This window comes from Bombina bombina, chromosome 7 (assembly GCF_027579735.1).
Source record: "Bombina bombina isolate aBomBom1 chromosome 7, aBomBom1.pri, whole genome shotgun sequence".
NCBI lineage: Eukaryota > Metazoa > Chordata > Amphibia > Anura > Bombinatoridae > Bombina > Bombina bombina.
In genome coordinates this window covers 139,168,469-139,191,214 of record NC_069505.1, presented here as the reverse complement: position 1 = coordinate 139,191,214, position 22,746 = coordinate 139,168,469, and the positions used below count along the sequence as shown (strand labels likewise).

The following is a 22,746-nucleotide window of genomic DNA, read 5'->3' as shown; positions in this document are numbered from 1 at the left end:
TGATTATGCCAATGAAAGCAGGAGATGCAGGCGGAGGATCAGTGTTTTATTTTCCATAACGCAATGGCAAGTATTTTAAAAATAAGCATCATTGTAAAGTTTAATGAATGATGGTGCCCCTGTTTTTAAAAATATTTTTAGATACCAGGCGCTTATTCATTAAACTTGACAATCACTTTAGTAGCAGGTTTAGGCAGTTTGCACTGTTTTGTAGAAAACCTAGTTTTTACATAATAGCAAGAAGTGTTTGTTTTTATGTGCTCCCCCCATGCACTAATGCTTAACTGAGTGTTTATTTATGAATTAATAAGTGATGTGCTTAATTGTTACACTCCTCACTGGCCTCAGTTGTGACATGCAGCATTGTTTTCCTATTGTTAGGATGTGAATGAGGCAGTTCAAGCTCTTTCTAGCAAGGAAGAGGAGAAAATGGGAGTGGCTGCCTCACTGCTGGCCCCACTTTTACCAGAAGCAGTAAAGGAGGAAGAGGAAAGATGGAGGCGCAGAGTAATATGCAAAGAAGACATGGGGGAAGCAGCTTCTGAAGAGGACGAGGACATGGTTCCTGCTTCTACAGAAATTGGAGTAACTGGACTAGATATAGATGAACCTTCACAGGAGGATGTGTGCAGCACTGTACAGTCAGGCGAAAGTGATGAAGAAATAGAAGAGGAGGAAACTCGGGAGCTAGAGATGGTGTTGGAAAGAAAGAAGGTAAGTCTCCTACCTGAGGTCTTGTGTAGTGTTTGTGAGCTTTATTAAAATGTATCCTCACTCTAGGGGCTCAGTTTATCAAGCCTTCTCCTCCCCTACGACTGCAGGTTCTCACAAGAGACTGCTGTTTCCCTACCTCTTCTCCAACTCTTAGGTGGAGAATTTCAATCTCCTGGTCTGGTCCGACCAGGGAGATTGGCAGCTCCTGCCCGTCCGTGATTGGCTGGGCAGGGGGCAGGATTGCACACAAGTGCAAAATATTGCTTGTGTGCAGTGTTAAATTCCGGCAGCGGATTGCTGCCCGTCACAGGAGAGCTCGGGGGGACAGTGGGGAATGAAAATATATATATCTCTATCTATCTCTCTCGATCTCGATCTCTCTCTCTCTCTATCTCTAATCTCTCTCGATCTCTATCTCTAATCTCTCTCTCTCTCTCTCTCTCTCTCTCTCTCTCTCTCTCTCGCCCTAAGTGAATATAATCTTCTCCGTGTACTATAGCCTTGCACAGGACCTAATCTGTATTTAGACATTTGTTAAAGCTTTCAATTGTGCAATGGTAATTGATACAGCCAAGGTAAGCTAGCACCTTTTGGGGATTTTCTAATGTGACTGATTGAGAGGCTGGAACTTTATAAATATTTGCGATACTTATGCCATCTGGTTTTTTTTCCCCTCCCTATAGGCTGAGTTACGAGCTTTGGAGGAGGGAGATGTTAGTGTAACTGGATCTAGTCCACGCTCAGATTTCAGCCAGTCGGATGAGGCACAAAAAGCAAAGTTTACTAAAAGCAAGTGGAAGGTTTTTGTTCCATCAGCCAGCCCAGAATCAAACAGCCGCAGTTCTAGCAAGACTGGTCGAGACACTCCAGATATCGGTGAGCATGTCAATCACTCTTGTGCTTAATCTATTTCTGCATCTGTGCTGATCTTGTAATTCAAAATATTTTTGTAAATTTTTACTTTTTAAATCTGCTGTAGAACTTGCTGCTGAAGCTGCTGAATGTCCTGAGTCTGTTAAAGATGCAGAACCTGAAGAATCACAAATTAAAACACTGCCAAAATCTTTAGAAGATGAAGATGGAGATCTAAAGGTAGTTGTGATTTTTATATTTTGTTTTAAAATCTAGTAGGTCCTAAAATCAACTAACAGCTACCAGGCGGCTAGATTACGAGTCTTGCGTTATCCTTAAAAAGCAGCATTGAGGGGTCCCAACGCTGCTTTTTAATGGCTGCTGGTATTACGAGTCTGACAGGTACAGGTGTACTGCTCACTTTGTTCCGTGATTTTAGCATACCGCGAGTCCCCTTACGTCAATTGTGTATCCTAACGCCGGTATTAAGATATGCTGGAAAAAGTGAGCGGTACACCCTCTCCTGTCAAGACTGTTACCGCATTTAAAAGTCCGTAGTTAAGAGTTTTTTTTATGGGCTAGCGCCGTAACAAACTCTTAACTAAAGTGCTAAAAAGTTCACTAACGCCCATAAACTAGCTATTAACCCCTAAACCAAGGCCCCCCCCACATCGCAAACACTTAAAGTTTTTAACCCCTAATCTGCCGACCGGACATCGCCGCCACTTAAATAAATATATTAACCCCTAAACCGCCACACTCCCGCCTCGCAAACACTAGTTAAATATTAGTAACCCCTAATCTGCCATCCCTAACATCACCGACAGCTACCTACATTTATTAACCCCTAATCTGCCGCCCCCAACGTCTCCCACACTATACTAAATTTATTAACCCCTAAACCTAAGTCTAACCCTAACACCCCCTAACTTAAATATAATTTAAATTAAACAAAATAAAATACTACAATTAAATAAATTAATCCTATTTAAAACTAAATACTTACCTATAAAATAAACCCTAAGATAGCTACAATATAACTAATAGTTACATTGTAGCTAGCTTAGGGTTTATTTTTATTTTACAGGCAACTTTGTATTTATTTTAACTAGGTACAATAGTTATTAAATAGTTAACTATTTCATAACTACCTAGTTAAAATAAAGACAAATGTACCTGTAAAATAAAACCTAACCTAAGTTATAATTACACCTAACACTACACTATTTAAATTAATTCCCTAAACTAACTACAATTAAATACAATTAAATTAAATAAACTAAATTACGAAAAGAAAAAAAAATTACAGAAAATAAAAAAAAACATTACAAATTTTTAAACTGATTACACCTAATCTAATCCCCCTAATAAAATAGCCCCCCAAAATAATAAAAAGCCCTACGCTATACTAAATTACAAATAGCCCTTAAAAGGGCCTTTTGCGGTGCATTGCCCCAAAGTAATCGGCTCTTTTACCTGTAAAAAAAAATACAATACCCCCCCAACATTAAAACCCACCACCCACACACCCAACCCTACTCTAAAACCCACCCAATCCCCCCTTAATAAAACCTAACACTAACCCCTTGATGATCACCCTACCTTGAGACGTCTTCACCCAGCCGGGCACAAGTGATCCTCCAGATGGCCAAAAGTCTTCATCCGATCCGGGCAGCAGAGGTCTTCATCCAGGCGGCATCTTCTATCTTTATCCTTGCGGAGCGGGTCCATCTTCAATCAAGCAGACGCGGAGCATCCTCTTCCAACGAAGTCCACCCGATGAATGAAGGTTCCTTTAAATGATGTCATCCAAGATGGCGTCCCTTGAATTCCAATTGGCTGATAGAATCCTATCAGCCAATCGGAATTAAGTTCAATCCTATTGGCTGATCCAATCAGCCAATAGGATTGAGCTTGCATTCTATTGGCTGTTCCAATCAGCCAATAGAATGCAAGCTCAATTCTATTGGCTGATTGCATCAGCCAATAGGATATTTCCTACCTTGATTCCGATAGGCCAATCGGAATTCAAGGGACGCCATCTTGGATGATGTCATTTAAAGGAACCTTCGTCGGGGGGAACTTCGTTGGAAGAGGATGCTCCGCGTCGGCTGGATTGAAGATGGACCCGTTCCGCGCCGGAAGGATAAAGATAGAAGATGCCGCCTGGATGAAGACTTCTGCCCCTCTGGAGGACCTCTTCTGCCTGGATCGGATGAAGACTTCTGGCCGTCTGGAGGATCACTTGTGCCCGGCTTCTTGGAGGACTTCGTCCCGGCTGGGTGAAGACATCTCAAGGTAGGGTGATCTTCAAAGGGTTAGTGTTAGGTTTTATTAAGGGGGGATTGGGTGGGTTTAAGAGTAGGGTTGGGTGTGTGGGTGGTGGGTTTTAATGTTGGGGGGGTATTGTATTTTTTTTTTACAAGTAAAAGAGCTGATTACTTTGGGGCAATGCCCCGCAAAAGGCGCTTTTAAGGGCTATTTGTAATTTAGTAAAGGATAGGGATTTTTATTTTTTGGGGGGCTGTTTTATTTTATTAGGGGGATTAGATTATGTGTAATTAGTTTAAAAAAAAATTTAATTTTTTTTTTTTTATTTTATGTAATTTTAGTGTTTGTTGTTTTTCGTACTTTAATTTATTTTATTTAATTGTAGTTAGTTTAGGTAATTAAATTATAGTGTAGTGTTAGGTGTAATTGTAACATAGGTTAGGGTTTATTTTACAGGTACTTTTGTATTTATTTTAGCTAGGTAGTTATTAAATAGTTAATAACTATTTAATAACTATTCTACCTAGTTAAAATAAATACAAACTTGCCTGTAAAATAAAAAGAAATCCTAAGCTAGCTACAATGTAACTATTAGTTATATTGTAGCTAGCTTAGGGTTTATTTTATAGGTAAGTATTTAGTTTTAAATAGAAATAATTTATTTAATGATAGGAATATTTATTTAGATTTATTTAAATATTTAAGTTAGGGGGTGTTAGGGTTAGACTTAGGTTTAGGGGTTAATAACTTTATTATAGTGGCAGCGATGTTGGGAGCGGCAGATTTGGGGTTAATAATTGTAGTTAGGTTGCAGCGACGGGGGCGACAAATTAGGGGTTAATAAATATAATGTAGGTTTCGGCGATGTTAGGGGCGACAGATTATTGGTTCATAAGTATAATGTAGGTGGCGGCGATGTCCCGAGCGGCAGATTAGGGGTTAATAATATAATGTAGGTGGCGACGATGTCGGGGGTGTAAGATTAGGGGTTAATAAGTTTAATATTAGGGGAGTTTAGACTCGGGGTTCATGTTAGGGTGTTAGGTGTAGACATAAAAAGTATTTTCCCATAGTAAACAATGGGGCTGCTTTTTTCCAGCCGTCTCAGCCCCATTGTTTCCTATGGGGAAATCGTGCACGAGCACGTTTAGCCAGCTTACCGCTACCGCAAACAGCGCTGGTATTACAGTGAGATGTGGAGCTTAATTTTGCTCAACGCTCACTTTCTCTAACATTAGTGTGTCCGGTCCACGGCGTCATCCTTACTTGTGGGATATTCTCTTCCCCAACAGGAAATGGCAAAGAGTCCCAGCAAAGCTGGTCACATGATCCCTCCTAGGCTCCGCCCACCCCAGTCATTCTCTTTGCCGTTGCACAGGCAACATCTCCACGGAGATGGTTAAGAGTTTTTTGGTGTTTAAATGTAGTTTTTATTCTTCTATCAAGTGTTTGTTATTTTAAAATAGTGCTGGTATGTACTATTTACTCTGAAACAGAAAAAGGATGAAGATTTCTGTTTGTAAGAGGAAGATGATTTTAGCAGACAGTAACTAAAATCGATTGCTGTTTCCACACAGGACTGTTGAGATGAAGTAACTTCAGTTGGGGGAAACAGTTAGCAGACTTTTCTGCTTAAGGTATGACTAGCCATATTTCTAACAAGACCATGTAATGCTGGAAGGCTGTCATTTCCCCTCATGGGGACCGGTAAGCCATTTTCTTAGTTAAACATAAAAGAATAAAGGGCTTCAAAAAGGGCTTAAAAACTGGTAGACATTTTTCTGGGCTAAAACGATTGCTTTACTAGGCATATTATGCAGATTCTAACTAATAATTGGTATAATCTTGTGGAACGTTTAGAAAAACGGCAGGCACTGTGTTGGACACCTTTTTCAGATGGGGGCCTTTCTAGTTATAGACAGAGCCTCATTTTCGCGCCATTAATGCGCAGTTGTTTTTGGAGAGCACGGCATGCAGATGCATGTGTGAGGAGCTAAGAATCACTGAAAAACCTTATAGAAGGCGTCATTTGGTATCGTATTCCCCTCTGGGCTTGGTTGGGTCTCAGCAAAGCATATAGCTGGGACTGTATAGGGGTTAAATGTAAAAACGGCTCCGGTTCCGTTATTTTAAGGGTTAAAGCTCAATACTTTTAATGCTTTAAGACACTGTGGTGAAATTTTGGTAATTTTTGAACAATTCCTTCATACTTTTTCACATATTCAGTAATAAAGTGTTTTCAGTTTGAAATTTAAAGAGACAGTAACGGTTTTATTTTAAAACGTATTTGTGCTTGGTTGACAAGTTTAAGCCTGTTTAACATGTCTGTACCATCAGATAAGCTATGTTCTATATGTATGAAAGCCAATGTGTCTCCCCATTTAAATTTATGTGATAAGTGTGCCATAGTGTCCAAACAAAGTAAGGACAGTAATGCCACAGATGATATTGCCCAAGATGATTCCTCAAATGAGGGAAGTAAACATGATACTACATCATCCCCTAATGTGTCTACACCAGTTTTGCCCACACAGGAGGCCCCTAGTACATCTAGTGCGCCAATACTTATTACCATGCAACAATTAACGGCTGTAATGGATAACTCCATAGCAAATCTTTTATCCAAAATGCCTACTTATCAGAGAAAGCGCGATTGCTCTGTTTTAAACACTGAAGAGCAGGAGGGTGCTGATGATATTTGTTCTGACATACCCTCACACCAATCTCAAGGGGCCATGAGGGAGGTTTTGTCTGATGGAGAAATCTCAGATTCAGGAAAAATTTCTCATCAAGCTGAACCTGATGTTGTGACATTTAAATTTAAATTAGAACATTTCCGCGCACTGCTTAAGGAGGTGTTATCTACTCTGGATGATTGTGACAATTTGGTCATTCCAGAGAAATTATGTAAGATGGACAAGTTCCTAGAGGTTCCGGTGTCCCCCGACGCTTTTCCTATACCCAAGCGGGTGGCGGACATAGTAAATAAAGAGTGGGAAAGGCCCGGCATACCTTTTGTTCCCCCCCTATATTTAAGAAATTATTTCCTATAGTCGACCCTAGAAAGGACTTATGGCAGACAGTCCCCAAGGTCGAGGGGGCGGTTTCTACTCTAAACAAACGCACTACTATTCCTATCGAAGACAGTTGTGCTTTTAAAGATCCTATGGATAAAAAATTAGAGGGTTTGCTTAAAAAGATTTTTGTACAGCAAGGGTTCCTTCTACAACCAATTTCATGCATTGTTCCTGTCACTACGGCAGCGTGCTTCTGGTTCGAGGAACTAGAAAAGTCGCTCAGTAGAGAATCTTCGTATGAGGAGGTTATGGACAGAGTTCAAGCACTTAAATTGGCTAACTCTTTTGTTTTAGATGCCGCTTTGCAATTAGCTAGATTAGCGGCGAAAAATTCAGGGTTTGCTATCGTGGCGCGCAGAGCGCTTTGGCTAAAGTCTTGGTCAGCGGATGTGTCATCCAAGACAAAATTGCTTAACATTCCTTTCAAAGGTAAAACATTATTTGGACCAGATTTGAAAGAGATTATTTCAGACATCACTGGAGAAAAGGGCCACGCCCTCCCACAGGATAGGTCTTTTAAGGCTAAAAATAAGCCTAATTTTCGTCCCTTTCGCAGAAACGGACCAGCCTCTAATTCTGCATCCTCTAAGCAAGAGGGTAATACTTCACAACCCAAACCAGCCTGGAAACCAATGCAAGGCTGGAACAAGGGTAAGCAGGCCAAGAAGCCTACCACTGCTACCAAAACAGCATGAAGGGATAGCCCCCGATCCGGAACCGGATCTAGTGGGGGGCAGACTCTCTCTCTTTGCTCAGGCTTGGGCAAGAGATGTTCAGGATCCTTGGGCGCTAGAAATAGTTTCTCAAGGTTATCTTCTGGAATTCAAGGAACTACCCCCAAGGGGAAGGTTCCACAGGTCTCAATTATACTCAAACCAAATAAAGAGACAGGCATTCTTACATTGTGTAGAAGACCTGTTAAAGATGGGAGTGATACATCCAGTTCCAATAAAAGAACAAGGAATGGGATTTTACTCAAATCTGTTCGTAGTTCCCAAAAAAGAGGGAACATTCAGACCAATTTTGGATCTGAAGATCCTAAACAAATTTCTCAGGGTTCCATCGTTCAAAATGGAAACCATTCGAACGATCCTTCCCACCATCCAGGAAAGTCAATTTATGACCACCGTGGATTTAAAGGATGCGTACCTACATATTCCTATCCACAAGGAACATCATCAGTTCCTAAGGTTCGCTTTTCTGGACAAGCATTACCAGTTTGTGGCACTTCCGTTCGGATTAGCCACTGCTCCGAGAATTTTCACAAAGGTACTAGGGTCCCTTCTAGCGGTTCTAAGACCAAGGGGCATTGCAGTAGTACCTTACTTGGACGACATCCTAATTCAAGCGTCGTCCCTGTCAAAAGCAAAGGCTCATACGGACATCGTCCTAGCCTTTCTCAGATCTCACGGATGGAAGGTGAACAAAGAAAAAAGTTCTCTGTCCCCGTCAACAAGAGTTCCCTTCTTGGGAACAATAATAGATTCCTTAGAAATGAGGATTTTTCTGACAGAGGTCAGAAAATCAAAACTTCTAAGCTCTTGTCAAGTACTTCACTCTGTTCCTCGTCCTTCCATAGCGCCGTGCATGGAGGTAATAGGTTTGATGGTTGCAACAATGGACATAGTTCCTTTTGCACAAATTCATCTAAGACCATTACAACTGTGCATGCTCAAACAGTGGAATGGGGATTATACAGACTTGTCTCCGATGATTCAAGTAGATCAAAAGACCAGAGATTCACTCCGTTGGTGGCTGACCCTGGACAATCTGTCACAGGGAATGAGCTTCCGCAGACCAGAGTGGGTCATTGTCATGACCGACGCCAGTCTAGTGGGCTGGGGCGCGGTCTGGGAATCCCTGAAAGCTCAGGGTTTATGGTCTCGGGAAGAGTCTCTTCTCCCGATAAACATTCTGGAACTGAGAGCGATATTCAATGCTCTCAAAGCTTGGCCTCAACTAGCAAAGGCCAAATTCATAAGGTTTCAATCAGACAACATGACGACTGTTGCATATATCAATCATCAGGGGGGAACAAGGACTTCCCTGGCGATGAAAGAAGTGACCAAGATAATTCAATGGGCGGAGGATCACTCCTGCCACTTGTCTGCGATCCACATCCCAGGAGTGGAAAATTGGGAAGCGGATTTTCTGAGTCGTCAGACATTCCATCCGGGGGAGTGGGAACTCCATCCGGAAATCTTTGCCCAAATAACTCAATTATGGGGCATTCCAGACATGGATCTGATGGCGTCTCGTCAGAACTTCAAGGTTCCTGGCTACGGGTCCAGATCCAGGGATCCCAAGGCGACTCTAGTAGATGCACTAGTAGCACCTTGGACCTTCAACCTAGCTTATGTATTCCCACTGTTTCCTCTCATTCCCAGGCTGGTAGCCAGGATCAATCAGGAGAGGGCCTCGGTGATCTTGTTAGCTCCTGCGTGGCCACGCAGGACTTGGTATGCAGACCTGGTGAATATGTCATCGGCTCCACCATGGAAGCTACCTTTTGAGACAGGACCTTCTTGTTCAGGGTCCATTCGAACATCCGAATCTGGTTTCCCTCCAACTGACAGCTTGGAGATTGAACGCTTGATTTTATCAAAGCGTGGGTTTTCAGATTCTGTAATAGATACTCTGATTCAGGCTAGAAAGCCTGTAACTAGAACAATTTACCATAAAATATGGAAAAAAATATATCTGTTGGTGTGAATCCAAAGGATTGCCATGGAACAAGATAAAAATTCCTAAGATTCTATCCTTTCTACAAGAAGGTTTGGAGAAAGGATTATCTGCAAGTTCTCTAAAGGGACAGATTTCTGCTTTATCTGTCTTACTACACAAACGACTGGCAGCTATGCCAGATGTTCAAGCATTTGTTCAGGCTCTGGTTAGGATCAAGCCTGTTTACAGACCTTTGACTCCTCCCTGGAGTTTAAATCTAGTTCTTTCAGTTCTTCAAGGGGTTCCGTTTGAACCCTTACATTCCGTAGATATTAAGTTACTATCTTGGAAAGTTTTGTTTTTGGTTGCAATCTCTTCTGCTAGAAGAGTTTCAGAGTTATCTGCTCTGCAGTGTTCTCCTCCTTATCTGGTGTTCCATGCAGATAAGGTGGTTTTGCGTACTAAGCCTGGTTTTCTTCCTAAAGTTGTTTCTAACAAAAATATTAACCAGGAGATAGTTGTACCTTCTTTGTGTCCGAATCCAGTTTCAAAGAAGGAGCGTTTGTTACACAATTTGGACGTTGTCCGTGCTCTAAAATTCTATTTAGAGGCTACTTAAGATTTCAGACAAACATCATCCTTGTTTGTTGTTTATTCTGGTAAAAGGAGAGGTCAAAAAGCGACTTCTACCTCTCTTTCCTTTTGGCTTAAAAGCATTATCCGTTTGGCTTATGAGACTGCCGGACGGCAGCCTCCTGAAAGAATCACAGCTCACTCCACTAGGGCTGTGGCTTCCACATGGGCCTTCAAGAACGAGGCTTCTGTTGACCAGATATGTAAGGCAGCGACTTGGTCTTCACTGCACACTTTTGCCAAATTTTACAAATTTGATACTTTTGCTTCTTCGGAGGCTATTTTTGGGAGAGAGGTTTTGCAAGCTGTGGTGCCTTTTGTTTAGGTGACCTGATTTGCTCCCTCCCTTCATCCGTGTCCTAAAGCTTTGGTATTGGTTCCCACAAGTAAGGATGACGCCGTGGACCGGACACACCAATGTTGGAGAAAACAGAATTTATGCTTACCTGATAAATTACTTTCTCCAACGGTGTGTCCGGTCCACGGCCCGCCCTGGTTTTTTTAATCAGGTCTGATGAATTATTTTCTCTAACTACAGTCACCACGGTATCATATGATTTCTCCTATATATATTTCCTCCTGTCCGTCGGTCGAATGACTGGGGTGGGCGGAGCCTAGGAGGGATCATGTGACCAGCTTTGCTGGGACTCTTTGCCATTTCCTGTTGGGGAAGAGAATATCCCACAAGTAAGGATGACGCCGTGGACCGGACACACCGTTGGAGAAAGTAATTTATCAGGTAAGCATAAATTCTGTTTTTCTGAGGCTAACGCCAGCTTGCAGTAACCTCGTAATACCAGCGCTGTCTTAAGTGAGCGGTGAGAAAAAAAGGCTTGTTAGCACCGCACAGCCTTACCCACAAAAACTCGTAATCTAGCCGATAGTGCTAAAAAATACACACGCACACTCCTGAGCTCGTATGACTACTACCTAGGCTTAACTTAACAAAGGATACCAAGAGTGAGCAAATTTGATGATGCAATTTTATAAAACTTTCCAGTTTTATTATATGTTCTTCCTAAACCAATAAAGTTTTATTGTCCCTTTTTAATGTTTTATTTGTTTAACTTTTGAAAATGAAAACAGAGTTTGGTTTCCAGTTTATAACATTGAACAGGTGTCGTTTTCCAACCATAAATACGATAAGCGTTTCACCTTGGCTTCATTAAATGGACAAAAATAAACCTTCATGATTCTGAGTATGCAGTTTTAAGAGACTTTCCAAATTACTTTTCTTCTTAAAAGGGAAGAGTCCACAGCTGCATTCATTACTTTTGGGAAATACAGAAACTGGCCACCAGGAGGAGGCAAAGACACCCCAGCCAAAGGCTTAAAGTGAATGTAAACTCAACAGTGTCGCTTATTGCCATATTATCACTCGCAACAATTTAGGTGGACCTTAATTCATCTTTTTTTTGTGTGTACTTGCTAATCCAAAATATATCTTTTTATTTCATGTTTGGAGCCGAGATTCCTCCACCCACCATTTTGTCACTCTATTTGGAAATAATTGACAATAGTGATTGCCAATCCGTTTTTTTACCCCGTGGCGTTCAACCCCTTTTTTGCAACGTCATGCGCTTATTCTGCGCATGCGTTAGCTTCTAATACCCAGCTTCAGACAGATTCAGAAGTAATGCGTCTCCACGAGACGCGCATGCTCTATAAGACCCATTACTCTTGCACTGTATATCGCTAGTCACGGTGGCCGTCAGTACTGTATAGCAATCATTTTATTCCCACCTGTACACCACTGGTCGCGGTGGCCCTGTCAGCTCTGAGTGTATGCCACTGCTCGTGGTTGCCCTGTCAGCGCTGAGTGTATGCCACTGCTCGCGGTTGCCCTGTCGGCGCTGAGTGTATGCCACTGCTCGCGGTGGCCCTGACGGCGCAGCAAGTCTCAGCTCCCCTGTAAGCACTGTGCGCCGCTGGTGATAGCGCCCCTGTATAACAGTAGTCGCAGTGCAATTGGAGGCGATGAACATTGATCGCGGGGCCCCTGTCAGCACTGTATGCCAATGATAGCAGTAGAACTGCCAGAACTGTATAGCACCAATCACGGCACACCTGCCTGCCAGCACTGTATACCTTTCAGAGGTACTGTCATTCTTGTTTTACAGCGTTTGGTGGTGTGCTGTACGGAGCTGGCTGGGGTGTTGTGGTTGGTGTTGTGCAGTGCTGCTGGGGGTACTGTGGTTATTGGTGTGACTGTGTAGTGTAATGTTTTTCACGCATGCGCAAAGTAAGGGCATCACAGGAGCGCGCATCAGAGATATGTATAGAGTAGGTGGGACCACTCTATACCTCACTCTCTGCAAAACAAGGAAGTGCCTTATGGGAGGAGTTGTGGCTCAAAACGGAGTGAAGTTAGTATATAAAATATATTATAAATTATTTTTATTTTTTTGTTTAAAAGTTGACCGTTTGAATCACCATGTGTAATATAAGTATTAGGAGCCTTGAGTAGTTTGAAAATTGACATTCACTTTAAATACCTCCCCCCACTTCCCTCATTCCCCAATCATTCCTTGCCTTTCGTCACAGGAGGTTGGCAGAGAAGTGTCAGAAGTTCGAGAGAGTCTCTTATGGAGGGTAGTACTCTTCGCAATGGGACTGGAGTTTTAAGTAATCCTGTCAGCCTCTCAGTGAGAGCATGGATGAAAGTTAGAGTCCGGAGATGTAGGGAGAGTTTTCCTGCGAACCCATCTCGACTCATATTAACAGTTCCTTGGTAATCAGCGCTGACAAGTTTTGCTGCCTACCTTGACTCAAGTACATGTCAGAAGCGAGGCTACTATCTATCACACTTGAAGGGCCGTGTTCCTGTTCCACAGTGTAGATTCCGGTAAGATTGTTTTATTTTATTTCGATATGTGAATGTAGTGTTAACGAAACAAAGTAGGGTCCCAGTGGGATTCCTCTTATCTTAATAAGGAATCCTGGGTTAATATCTCCTGAGGGGGGTTATTGAACAGGGGGGACTTTAATCATGTTTGTTATATGGCTCTATCTGCAAATGTGTAGCTATACTTGGGTTCACTGCCTTTAAGGAACATAACGACCTTCTTTTAATGATGCGATCTCTTGAGATTGCACGCCCTTTTTGTGACGTTTTTTCTCACTTTTGTATGCTGACTGTGTGCGACCGAGAGAGTCTTGCTCGTGGGTTGTCTGGTTCACAGGAGGTGGTGAGTGCCCCAGCCATTGGGGGTGTCAAAGGGTGCCAGTTTTTTGTCATTTTTGTAATCTCGAGAGGATTCTGATATGCGAGACATGGATGCCTCTGATACGGAGAATGCGTCTTGCAATGAATATGAAATGGCGCGGGTAATCAATGCGCATCAGTTATGTTCTGAGGTTCCCATGACCCGTGAAGCGAGTGCCCCAGACCATTTCCCAGCTACGCAAGCAGGTATCCCTGTGGCCTTGTTTCCTCCAGAGGTTACGGCACGGTTCCGCATGGTCATTTCTATGGCGCTGACTCATTTATATCTCCCAAGTGTCCTTGTTCTGTTAACCATGGCCCATCGAGCATGGGATCGCCCCAATCTCGGGACCAGGGTCTTCAGTTGATCTGGCGAGGGATGATTTTGCCTTCCGTTATAGTCTGGCTCTTCTTTGTGTTCTTTTAAGACATGTTTTGGCAATGTTGGAGGATCCCAGTCCTATTGGACCGATGGATCCGAGGCCTTAGAAGCTGGATGGCAACATGGATATAACTTTTGGGGATGAAGCCAATCTCCTTAACGTCTCCGTTTTCTATTTCTTTGTTTTTCTGTTCCAGTTCTGAGCTTGGGTAAATGGGGCTTTTACTCGGCTGGTCCCGTTGTCGTTCTCATTCACCTTGGGCATTCACCCGATAGGTGCTGCCTTCATTTTATCTTTTGATCCGGATGGATGTGTTTAATTTGTTTTTCTTAAGCTCATGTCTGTTAGAATTTCGTTTTTATGAACGTTCTTCTCTGGAACCTATACTTGCGATTTGAGGTTGCGTGGGCAATTCCTTGGAAGTTGCGCACTTGTTGAATAATATAATTGTTTTCTAGTTCATTTATCGATCCTTCAGGACGAATTTCCTTGCACAGTTCTGGAGCATCCTTATACATGCCAGGCAGGTACTGGTCGGACGCTTTTTCGGTTGTTACCAGGGTTCATGTCACCCTCGTGGTGCTGATTAATCCTGTTGGATTCTGAATGTCACTTGGCCTAATCTATGGAGTCCGGGCTCGAATCCTACCGAAGTAAGAGGCCTGCTGTTTAAATGTAACCACTCCGAATGGAGGGTTGTGAGTGACAATCTAAGGTTGGTTGTTTTGGGCTATTCGCCTGGGATACGAATCTGTTTTTGCAGACGTCATGGTTCTTTAGGTCCCCTGGAACCGTTATTTCCATTCCATGGAGTTAGATGTGTGTGACCTATGTGGTCTGGTGTGCCAAGTGATTAATGATTTGCATTTTCACTCGAAATTCTTCCGGATGCTGACTCTTTAGCCTATTAAGCATTTTATTGCGGTGGCAGAGTTTCCTTCCTTCCCGCCTTGGGTGAATCATATGGTCTGGATGCGAGGGCATGTTCTTCCTCTGCTCAGAGTTGTGCTACTCTAAGAGGTGGTGTGCAGGGGTTTCCTGCCTTCTGTGGGGAGGTGCGAGGCTCCAGCCTTTGCCTGCTTAAAGAAGATTTCTTGGAAGATAGATTCTTCAAGGATCTCTGGCTATTGTGTCTTCCATTTTATACTCTTGGTCTGATCATGGTCTTCGAAGTTCGGGTGTCTTTACGTCCTTTTTGCAACTCTTGCCTTGGGGCTTGTCAGTGAAGCGTTGAGGTTGGTTACGGAGGGCCGCCCTACTGGGGTCAGGTAGTTGACCATTTATCCTTGATGCTTGGTTAGGGGCTTTGTGGGCGGTGCCTTACTTTTAATTCTCTGGGATAGTGAGCAAGGTACAGGGTTCTCATTTGCCTTCAAGTGTTGGTTGCTACCTTGCATGTGTGTTACACGTGTTAACGATTGCCTACGAGATTTCTTTGCAATCCAAGTGTACTGAGTGCTGAATTTTAGACCGTTCGGGAGTCCTTTGTGACTCTTGGGTTTGAGGCTATTGCTAGATCACCAAGTCTACGGACTTTAGAGGTGCGCTCCTCCTTGTAGGAGGCAGCTTAGGGTTCCTCTGGAAGTTGGATCTTTCGATCGATTCCTTTTTCGAGGACCCTGACCTCTCCTTGGATGGGTGTGGACGGTTCGGTCTCACTCTAGATGTTTGTGGTCCCGTGGGCCTCTCTCTGTAGGGGCTGGGGCTCTGTGAGAGATGCCTATCTGTCTGTGGCTTAGGCTTTAGGTCCTTCTGATGGTTCCCTACTGGTCTTCTGGTGCATTTAAGTGTTCCTGTAGACTCCAGGTGTTTTCAACTGGGTTGGCGATATGGCCGAGGGGTCTCGCCTCTATGGTAGGGTGGTTTTTCATTGTTTTAATTCCCTTCTCTTCTAGAGCGGTGGTTGGTTTCTCCGGTTTCGGAGTTACCTTAGTATTTGGAGCGACATGTGGGTTCTTGGTTTCTTGCCTTGTAAGGGTCTTTTCCCTTCTTGCGTTTCATAATCCTGCAAGGGGAGTTGCGATGTAGTGACTAGTTCCTCAGTTCCTGCAGCGGGAGGCTGAGCGTTTGAACCCTATGGGACTCCTGCTATATGTTGGATTCTGATATATGGCTGCTGAGGATCTGAGGGCCTTCTTCCCTTGGGAAGTGTTCCTTTTTTTTTAGAGAAGACGGCCGTGTAGAGGGTTTCATATCAGAGCACGATGTCTATCCTGACTCATGGTAGCATGCAGTTTGTAGTAACGGTCAGCTGTCTAACCAGGGGCTTTATTCCTTCGTTGACCCTTTTCCAGAAGTCTGAGACTCTTGTCTTCGGTCTTTGACTAGCCTTTGGGCTGGGACCATTATCCTAGAGGGAAGATAGGGGGTCGGTTACTCTATGCAGGGTTGACCGTTTTCCTTAGAGTCAGTCCTCTCCTTTGTTGGGAGGACTTTGGATGTCGTCCTCTTTTTCCACTGTCTTCCGGGGCTGATAGAGGGCGCTCCTTGGAGCCCGATATTCAGAGGGCTGTGAGCCCTTGGAAGGTTTGCAGTTGAAACTAGCTACAGCAATTAGCTGTAGCTGGTTACACCCTCAAAGGGCAAATTAAACTTTGACTAGGTGCTAGCAAGCTTCGAAACACCTCTCAGTGTTTGGGTTTAGCATTGGTGAGTCAGCTTCTACCGGGAAGCTGGTCATTGGGAGTTCCTGTTCAGGCGGTTTGATGTTATTTTGGGAGAACTCTTTACTAGCTGCTGGGATAGTTATCCTATTTCTGCTCTCTCTGCTTGTCTAGCTTGCAGGTCTAGATCTGATATGAGGCAATGGGGGACTCATGGTTTTCCTGGAGTACCCTTGGGTATGGTACTGGGTCAAGAATATGAGGGTGTACCTCGAGTCCTTTTTGGGACATGTTTCCCTGTGTATAGATCTCTTTTTCTTCGGTCCTTGTTTTTCTAGAGAGTTTGTCTCCCTGGGCGCTACTATTGTACGACAACCATGGGTTGTTCTATCTTGTGCAGAGTGGAATGATCCTTTGGATTTTTCCTGAGAATCTGTTCTCCCTTTTGGGGGCTGATAGCGGTCCTTGTCTTTGGCCGGGTACCTTCATAGGAGTCGTGATCCGTAGGGCTGGCTCCTCTGAGGTTGTTTGGGCTGGATGGACTCTGGGACTGAGTGGTTTAGTTCGACTTTGCCGGCGGTGTAACTAATGTGCAGTTACCTGGGCTCGGGTTTTCTCCTGTGTCGCTTATTCTTTATTAGGGTGTTGAGTAATTCAGGCTGTGGTGCCTTTCGAAGGGGCCACCTTTTGTACCCACCCGTTGTTTACATTCAGTGTCCGCTAGCTTGGATATTGTTTTCCCAAAAGTAATAAATGCAGCGTTGGACTCTTCCCTTTTAAGAAGAAAAACATAAGTTATGCTTACATGATAAATTAATTTTCTTCTGAAGGGAAGAGTCCACAGCTTCCGCCTGTGTTTTTGTCTGAGGCGGCTGTATTTTTTTGTTCTTCTGGTACCTTTTTTCACCCTGATATTTCTCCTACTGTTCCCTTGGCAGAATGACTGGGGGATGAGGGAAGTGGGGGAGGTATTTAAACCTTTGGCTGGGGTGTCTTTGCCTCCTCTTGGTGTCCAGGTTCTGTGTTTCCCAAAAGTAATGAATGCAGCTGTGGACTCTTCCCTTAAAGGGACACTGTACCCAAAATTTTTCTTTCGTAATTCAGATTGAGCATGATATTTTAAGCAACTTTCTAATTAACTCCTTTTATCAAATTTTCTTCATTCTCTTGGTATCTTTATTTGAAATGCAAAAATGTAAGTTTAGATGCCGGCCCATTTTTGGTGAACAACCTGGGTTGATGCTGATTGGTTGATAAATTCATTCATCAATAAAAAAGTGCTGTCCAGAGTACTAAACCCAAAACAAGCTTAGATGCCTTATTTTTCAAATAAAGATAGCAAGATAACGAAGAAAAATTGATAATAGGAGTAAATTAGAAAGTTGCTTAAAATTGCATGTTCTTTCTGAATTACAAAAGAAAAATTTTGGGTACAGTGTCCCTTTTAAGAAGAAAATGAAATTATCAGGTAAGCATAATTTGTTGGTTTTATATGAAATTCTGCAGTCTTTTTATATACACACTTTTTGAGACACCAGCTACTACTGAGCATGTGCAAGAGTTCATTATATACATATGGGTCTCAGATTGGCTGTCACATAGTACAAAGGGCCAACAAATTGAAGTAGATTTTGAAATTTGTAATTTAACATTCAGAGTAAGTGCTATTGCGTTGTCTTTATTATGCACTTGTCGATTATGCAATTCTGCTGGATCTAATGATCCTGGCAAAGTCTAGTCAAAATGAAACCTTCATGATTCAAATAGATCATGCCTTTTTTTTAAGGGACACTGAACCCAAACATTTTATTTCATGATTCAGATAGAGCATGCAATTTTAAGCAACTTTCTGATGTACTCCTATTAATTTATCTTTGTTCTTTTGCTATCTTTATTTGAAAAAGCAGTAATGTAAAACATACGAGCCGGCCCATCTTTGGTTAAGCATCTGGGTAGCGCTTGCTGACTGGTGGCTAAATGCACCTACCAATAAAAAGTGCTGTCCAGTGTCTGAACCAAGAATTGTCTGACTCCTTAGCTTAGATGCCTTCTTTTTCAAATACAGATGGCAAAAGAATGAAAAAAAATTGATAGGAGTAAATTAGAAAGTTGCTTACAATTGCATGCTCTATCTGAATCATGAGAAAAAAAATTGGATTTAGTATCACTTTAAACACCTTTCCCGTTTTACTTTTATTATAAAATTTGCTTTGTTCACTTGGTATTCTTTGTCAAATGCTAAACCTAGTTAGGCTTATATGCTAATTTCTAAGCCCTTGAGGGCCATCTCTTATCTCAGTGCATTTTGACAATTTTTCACAGCTAGACACTACTAGTTAATGTGTGCCATATAGATAACATTGTGCTTACTCCGGTGGAGTTATTTATGAGTCAGCACTGATTGGCTAAAATTTAAATCGGTCAAAAGAACTAAAATAAGGGGGCAGTCTGCAGCGGCTTAGATACTAGGTAATCACAGAGGTAAAAAGTATAATATAACCGTGACGGTTTTGCAAAACTTGGGGAATGGATAATAAAGGGATTATCTATAAAAATTCTAGAGTAGACTCCCTTTAATTTTACCTTTCCGTCTACATTGATATATACACACACTTATGTGTGACATTAGGCATAGCTTTGTTTCAAAGCAGACAGCCTGCACTACATGTTTATGTCCCCGCTCCAAACAAAGCTGTTTTTCTTCCCGGTCTCTATCCTTTAAACCAGTTGTTTCTACTCTGACAACAGGCAACTGACTTTTCCTGATAGAAGAAAAATACATGTTTATATGCACCTTTTAGCAAGAAATGAAGTATTGTCTGCTTGAGTAACTGATCCACAAACCTATAAAATTGCAATTTCCAAAATAAGTTAGGAATGAGCCAGTTGCAGTAACACTGAGCAAGTTAGTCACCAGCTACAGCTGTGTGTTAGTGATAAAATATGTATTGGAAAAGGGACGAGGTAGAGGAGTGGTGCAGAAACTTCTTTATTAGGGGTATAGCATGTAAAATAGAAATGATTCTAGTGGTGTTTATAAAAAACTGCTACCTGAAAGCCCCAAGGCAGAACATACAGTGATCTGAGATGTCATTACAGAAAATGCAGCATGTCTGCAGAAAGAACAGGAACTGTTAGCACTTTAACTTTTCAGCGCTGCTCCACATTAGGCTGTTCTCTTTAAAGAGAGCTGTTCTCTGGCTGCATCGTATAAGTTTTCCTTAAGAAAATGGGGGGGGGGTGATGGCACTCCTATTGGTATAACAGGGGGGGCTTAATTATCGTATCGGCGTTGGCCTTATTAGTAATAATAATATTGCCCTTAGGTGCTGTGTACCAATTAACTTGACTGAAATACAACTGCAGAAGTTGCAAAAAAGTGTACACTCAAATAGCACTCATCCCCTGTATTAGTTAGATTATGTATGTTTGCTGTGGTTGATTTGTACACAAGAAAAAAACACATTGAAACAAACTTTAATAAGATTATTTAAAAATTGGGCTCACTTAAAAACCCTAGAGGGCTAGTAGTTGGTATAAATAATTGCGTCTGGATTGTGCCAGACCCTGATGAAAATTCTATATATATAGTAGTCAGATGAATATGTTCTAATTCACTTGGGTATTAGTATTATGTATATTGATGATTGAACACCTATGCATCTGTACTCACATCCAGACCTGTAGTCAGTTCTTGTCAGGGATATATGAGATGAGTGTAATACTCTACTAGTTGTGTTTACAGAACTTTAGTTATAGACTAAGGATACATCAGGATTCATACATAGTCATAAAAGTTATATACTTCGGTAGTAATGAGCTAAATAGCTAGTCAGTTATGACCAGCTTGTATGATTCGTTATAGAATGAAATAATGATTAGTTCTAACTAATCGTGTAATTTACCAGTTATGATTGAACATAAATGTATGAGTAATTTCAGTAAGTCCTTTATGAAGTTCAATCGATTAACTGTAGTTACTGAACGTAATATTACGATTATTACAATCCCATAAATGAGGAAGCAAAATATCATAGAAACCCTATAGATGATCGTTATAGGGAATTCAGAGGTTAATTAAATAGCTCTTAATTCTTATTATAATGTATATTTGAACTCAATTGTCCATGTATCCGCTATAACACATTGGTACAATCTTGCTAATAGTTGGCTTTAAATAGCATGCGTAGTTATCATCATCTCTCTCATTTTAGAGCAATAATATTATGCACGTATGTTGTATCAATTTATTGGCTTCCTGTTAGAGAGCCATTTAAGATAGAGTATTATATATCTGGATCAATATACTTAGTAATTTTTTATGCGTGATATTCTAGCTTGCTGTAATGCCCTTGTATATACAGACCAGAAATGTGGTTTCAGTACATTCGCTCTTAGGTTATCTAATTATAAGCACTTGCTTCTTTTGTATTGTAATATAACATTATGTCCTTGATAGGTAACCGTAAAGTGAGCTAATGCTTGATAATTAGTACAGCAAACAATCGGTTCTCACATTGTGACACATTCAAACACTCAAACAATGTTGCAAGCTTGTCAGTGTAGCGTTTTTTAAAAAGAAACAAATACCGGTCTATATAAGTTGTAACACTAGGTTAAATTTAGAACCCTGTGTTCCCCTTTGTAGGGCAATTATTAAATATCAATTGTATTTAGATTGATATAAACATTATGGTTAAGTTTTTTTAAAATAAAATAAAAAGTAGTTCAATGGATAAATCAATTTTCTACTTTGCAGCGTGTTATTCGTGTTAGCGAGATCGCATAAATCTCAACATTGAAGCTCTATAGTATAGCGCTTGCTCATAACATCAATATAATAGGTTAACTATACCAAACACAATTTTGTGTGACTAGTATATTCCATAGAGGAGCAGTTACTGAATTGCTAATGCAAGAGAAATAATTCTCTAATTCAGTACCGCGAGGCTGCTCCTCCGTGAGTAGAACTAACTGACTAATCTGAGTATATGGTAAACATTGGCTCAGATATCAATTTTAAGAACTTTGCTAGCACTTCTAGATTAAAACTGAGGGGTCCCAATATCCCCTGCTCCTGACGTGTTTCGCCGGGTATACCGGCTTTTTCGAAAAATATATTACGTATTGCGTGTAATATTACGTTCAGTAACTACAGTTAAAGTGATGGTAAACCCTAGCGTTTCCCAAACGCTAGGGTTTACCATCACTTTAATCGATTGAACTTCATAAAGGAATTAAGAGCTATTTAATTAACCTCTGAATTCCCGATAACGATCATCTATAGGGTTTCTATGATACTTTGCTTCCTCATTTATGGGATTGTAATAATCGTAATATTACGTTCAGTAACTACAGTTAATCGATTGAACTTCATAAAGGACTTACTGAAATTACTCATACATTTATGTTCAATCATAACTGGTAAATTACACGATTAGTTAGAACTAATCATTATTTCATTCTATAACGAATCATACAAGCTGGTCATAACTGACTAGCTATTTAGCTCATTACTACCGAAGTATATAACTTTTATGACTATGTATGAATCCTGATGTATCCTTAGTCTATAACTAAAGTTCTGTAAACACAACTAGTAGAGTATTACACTCATCTCTTATATATCCCTAACAAGAACTGACTACAGGTCTGGATGTGAGTACAGATGCATAGGTGTTCAATCATCAATATACATAATACTAATACCCAAGTGAATTAGAACATATTCATCTGACTACTATATATATAGAATTTTCATCAGTGTCTGGCACAATCCAGACGCAATTATTTATACCAACTACTAGCCCTCTAGGGTTTTTAAGTGAGCCCAATTTTTAAATAATCTTATTAAAGTTTATGTTTTAATGTGTTTTTTCTTGTGTACAAATCAACCACAGCAAACATACATAATCTAACTAATACAGGGAATGAGTGCTATTTGATTGTACACTTTTTTTGCAACTTCTGCAGTTGTATTTCATAAGTTTTCCTTAACACAATGCATCCAGAGCAAAGTGCTGTTTGAATAGAACAGTCAAATATGCAGTAGTGCTGCAAAACAGCAGTGCATTGATTGTTTCCTGGCTCTCAGAGATTTTTGCAAGCTTGTTCCCTAGCCTTTCACAGTCTGCAAAGCTGTTTTTCTCGTATGAGCAATGCACCTTTATTACTACATTTCTATGTTAGACTAAGAAAAAAGGAAACAAATTAATTCAAGCGGCATTTTACAATTACTTTTTTTTGTCTGTAGCTAATTTGCAATGCAATTTTCAACTACTACACTATATTATGAAACTTTAAATATTGCTTCATTCTCCAGTTAACACATTACAATTGATCTG

The 22,746-nt window shown here is 41.2% G+C and overlaps 1 protein-coding gene across 1 annotated transcript in view; it reads left to right on the top strand.

Annotated features, from left to right (window-relative positions):
• FNBP4 (formin binding protein 4) overlaps positions 1–22,746 on the top strand; it is a 73,322-nt gene that overhangs the window by 24,209 nt on the left and 26,367 nt on the right. Inside the window, exons 7-9 of the mRNA XM_053720363.1 lie at positions 382–714; positions 1,398–1,590; positions 1,694–1,806. Of these exons, the coding sequence (XP_053576338.1) occupies positions 382–714; positions 1,398–1,590; positions 1,694–1,806 (639 nt within the window). The remainder of the gene's footprint in view (positions 1–381; positions 715–1,397; positions 1,591–1,693; positions 1,807–22,746) is intronic.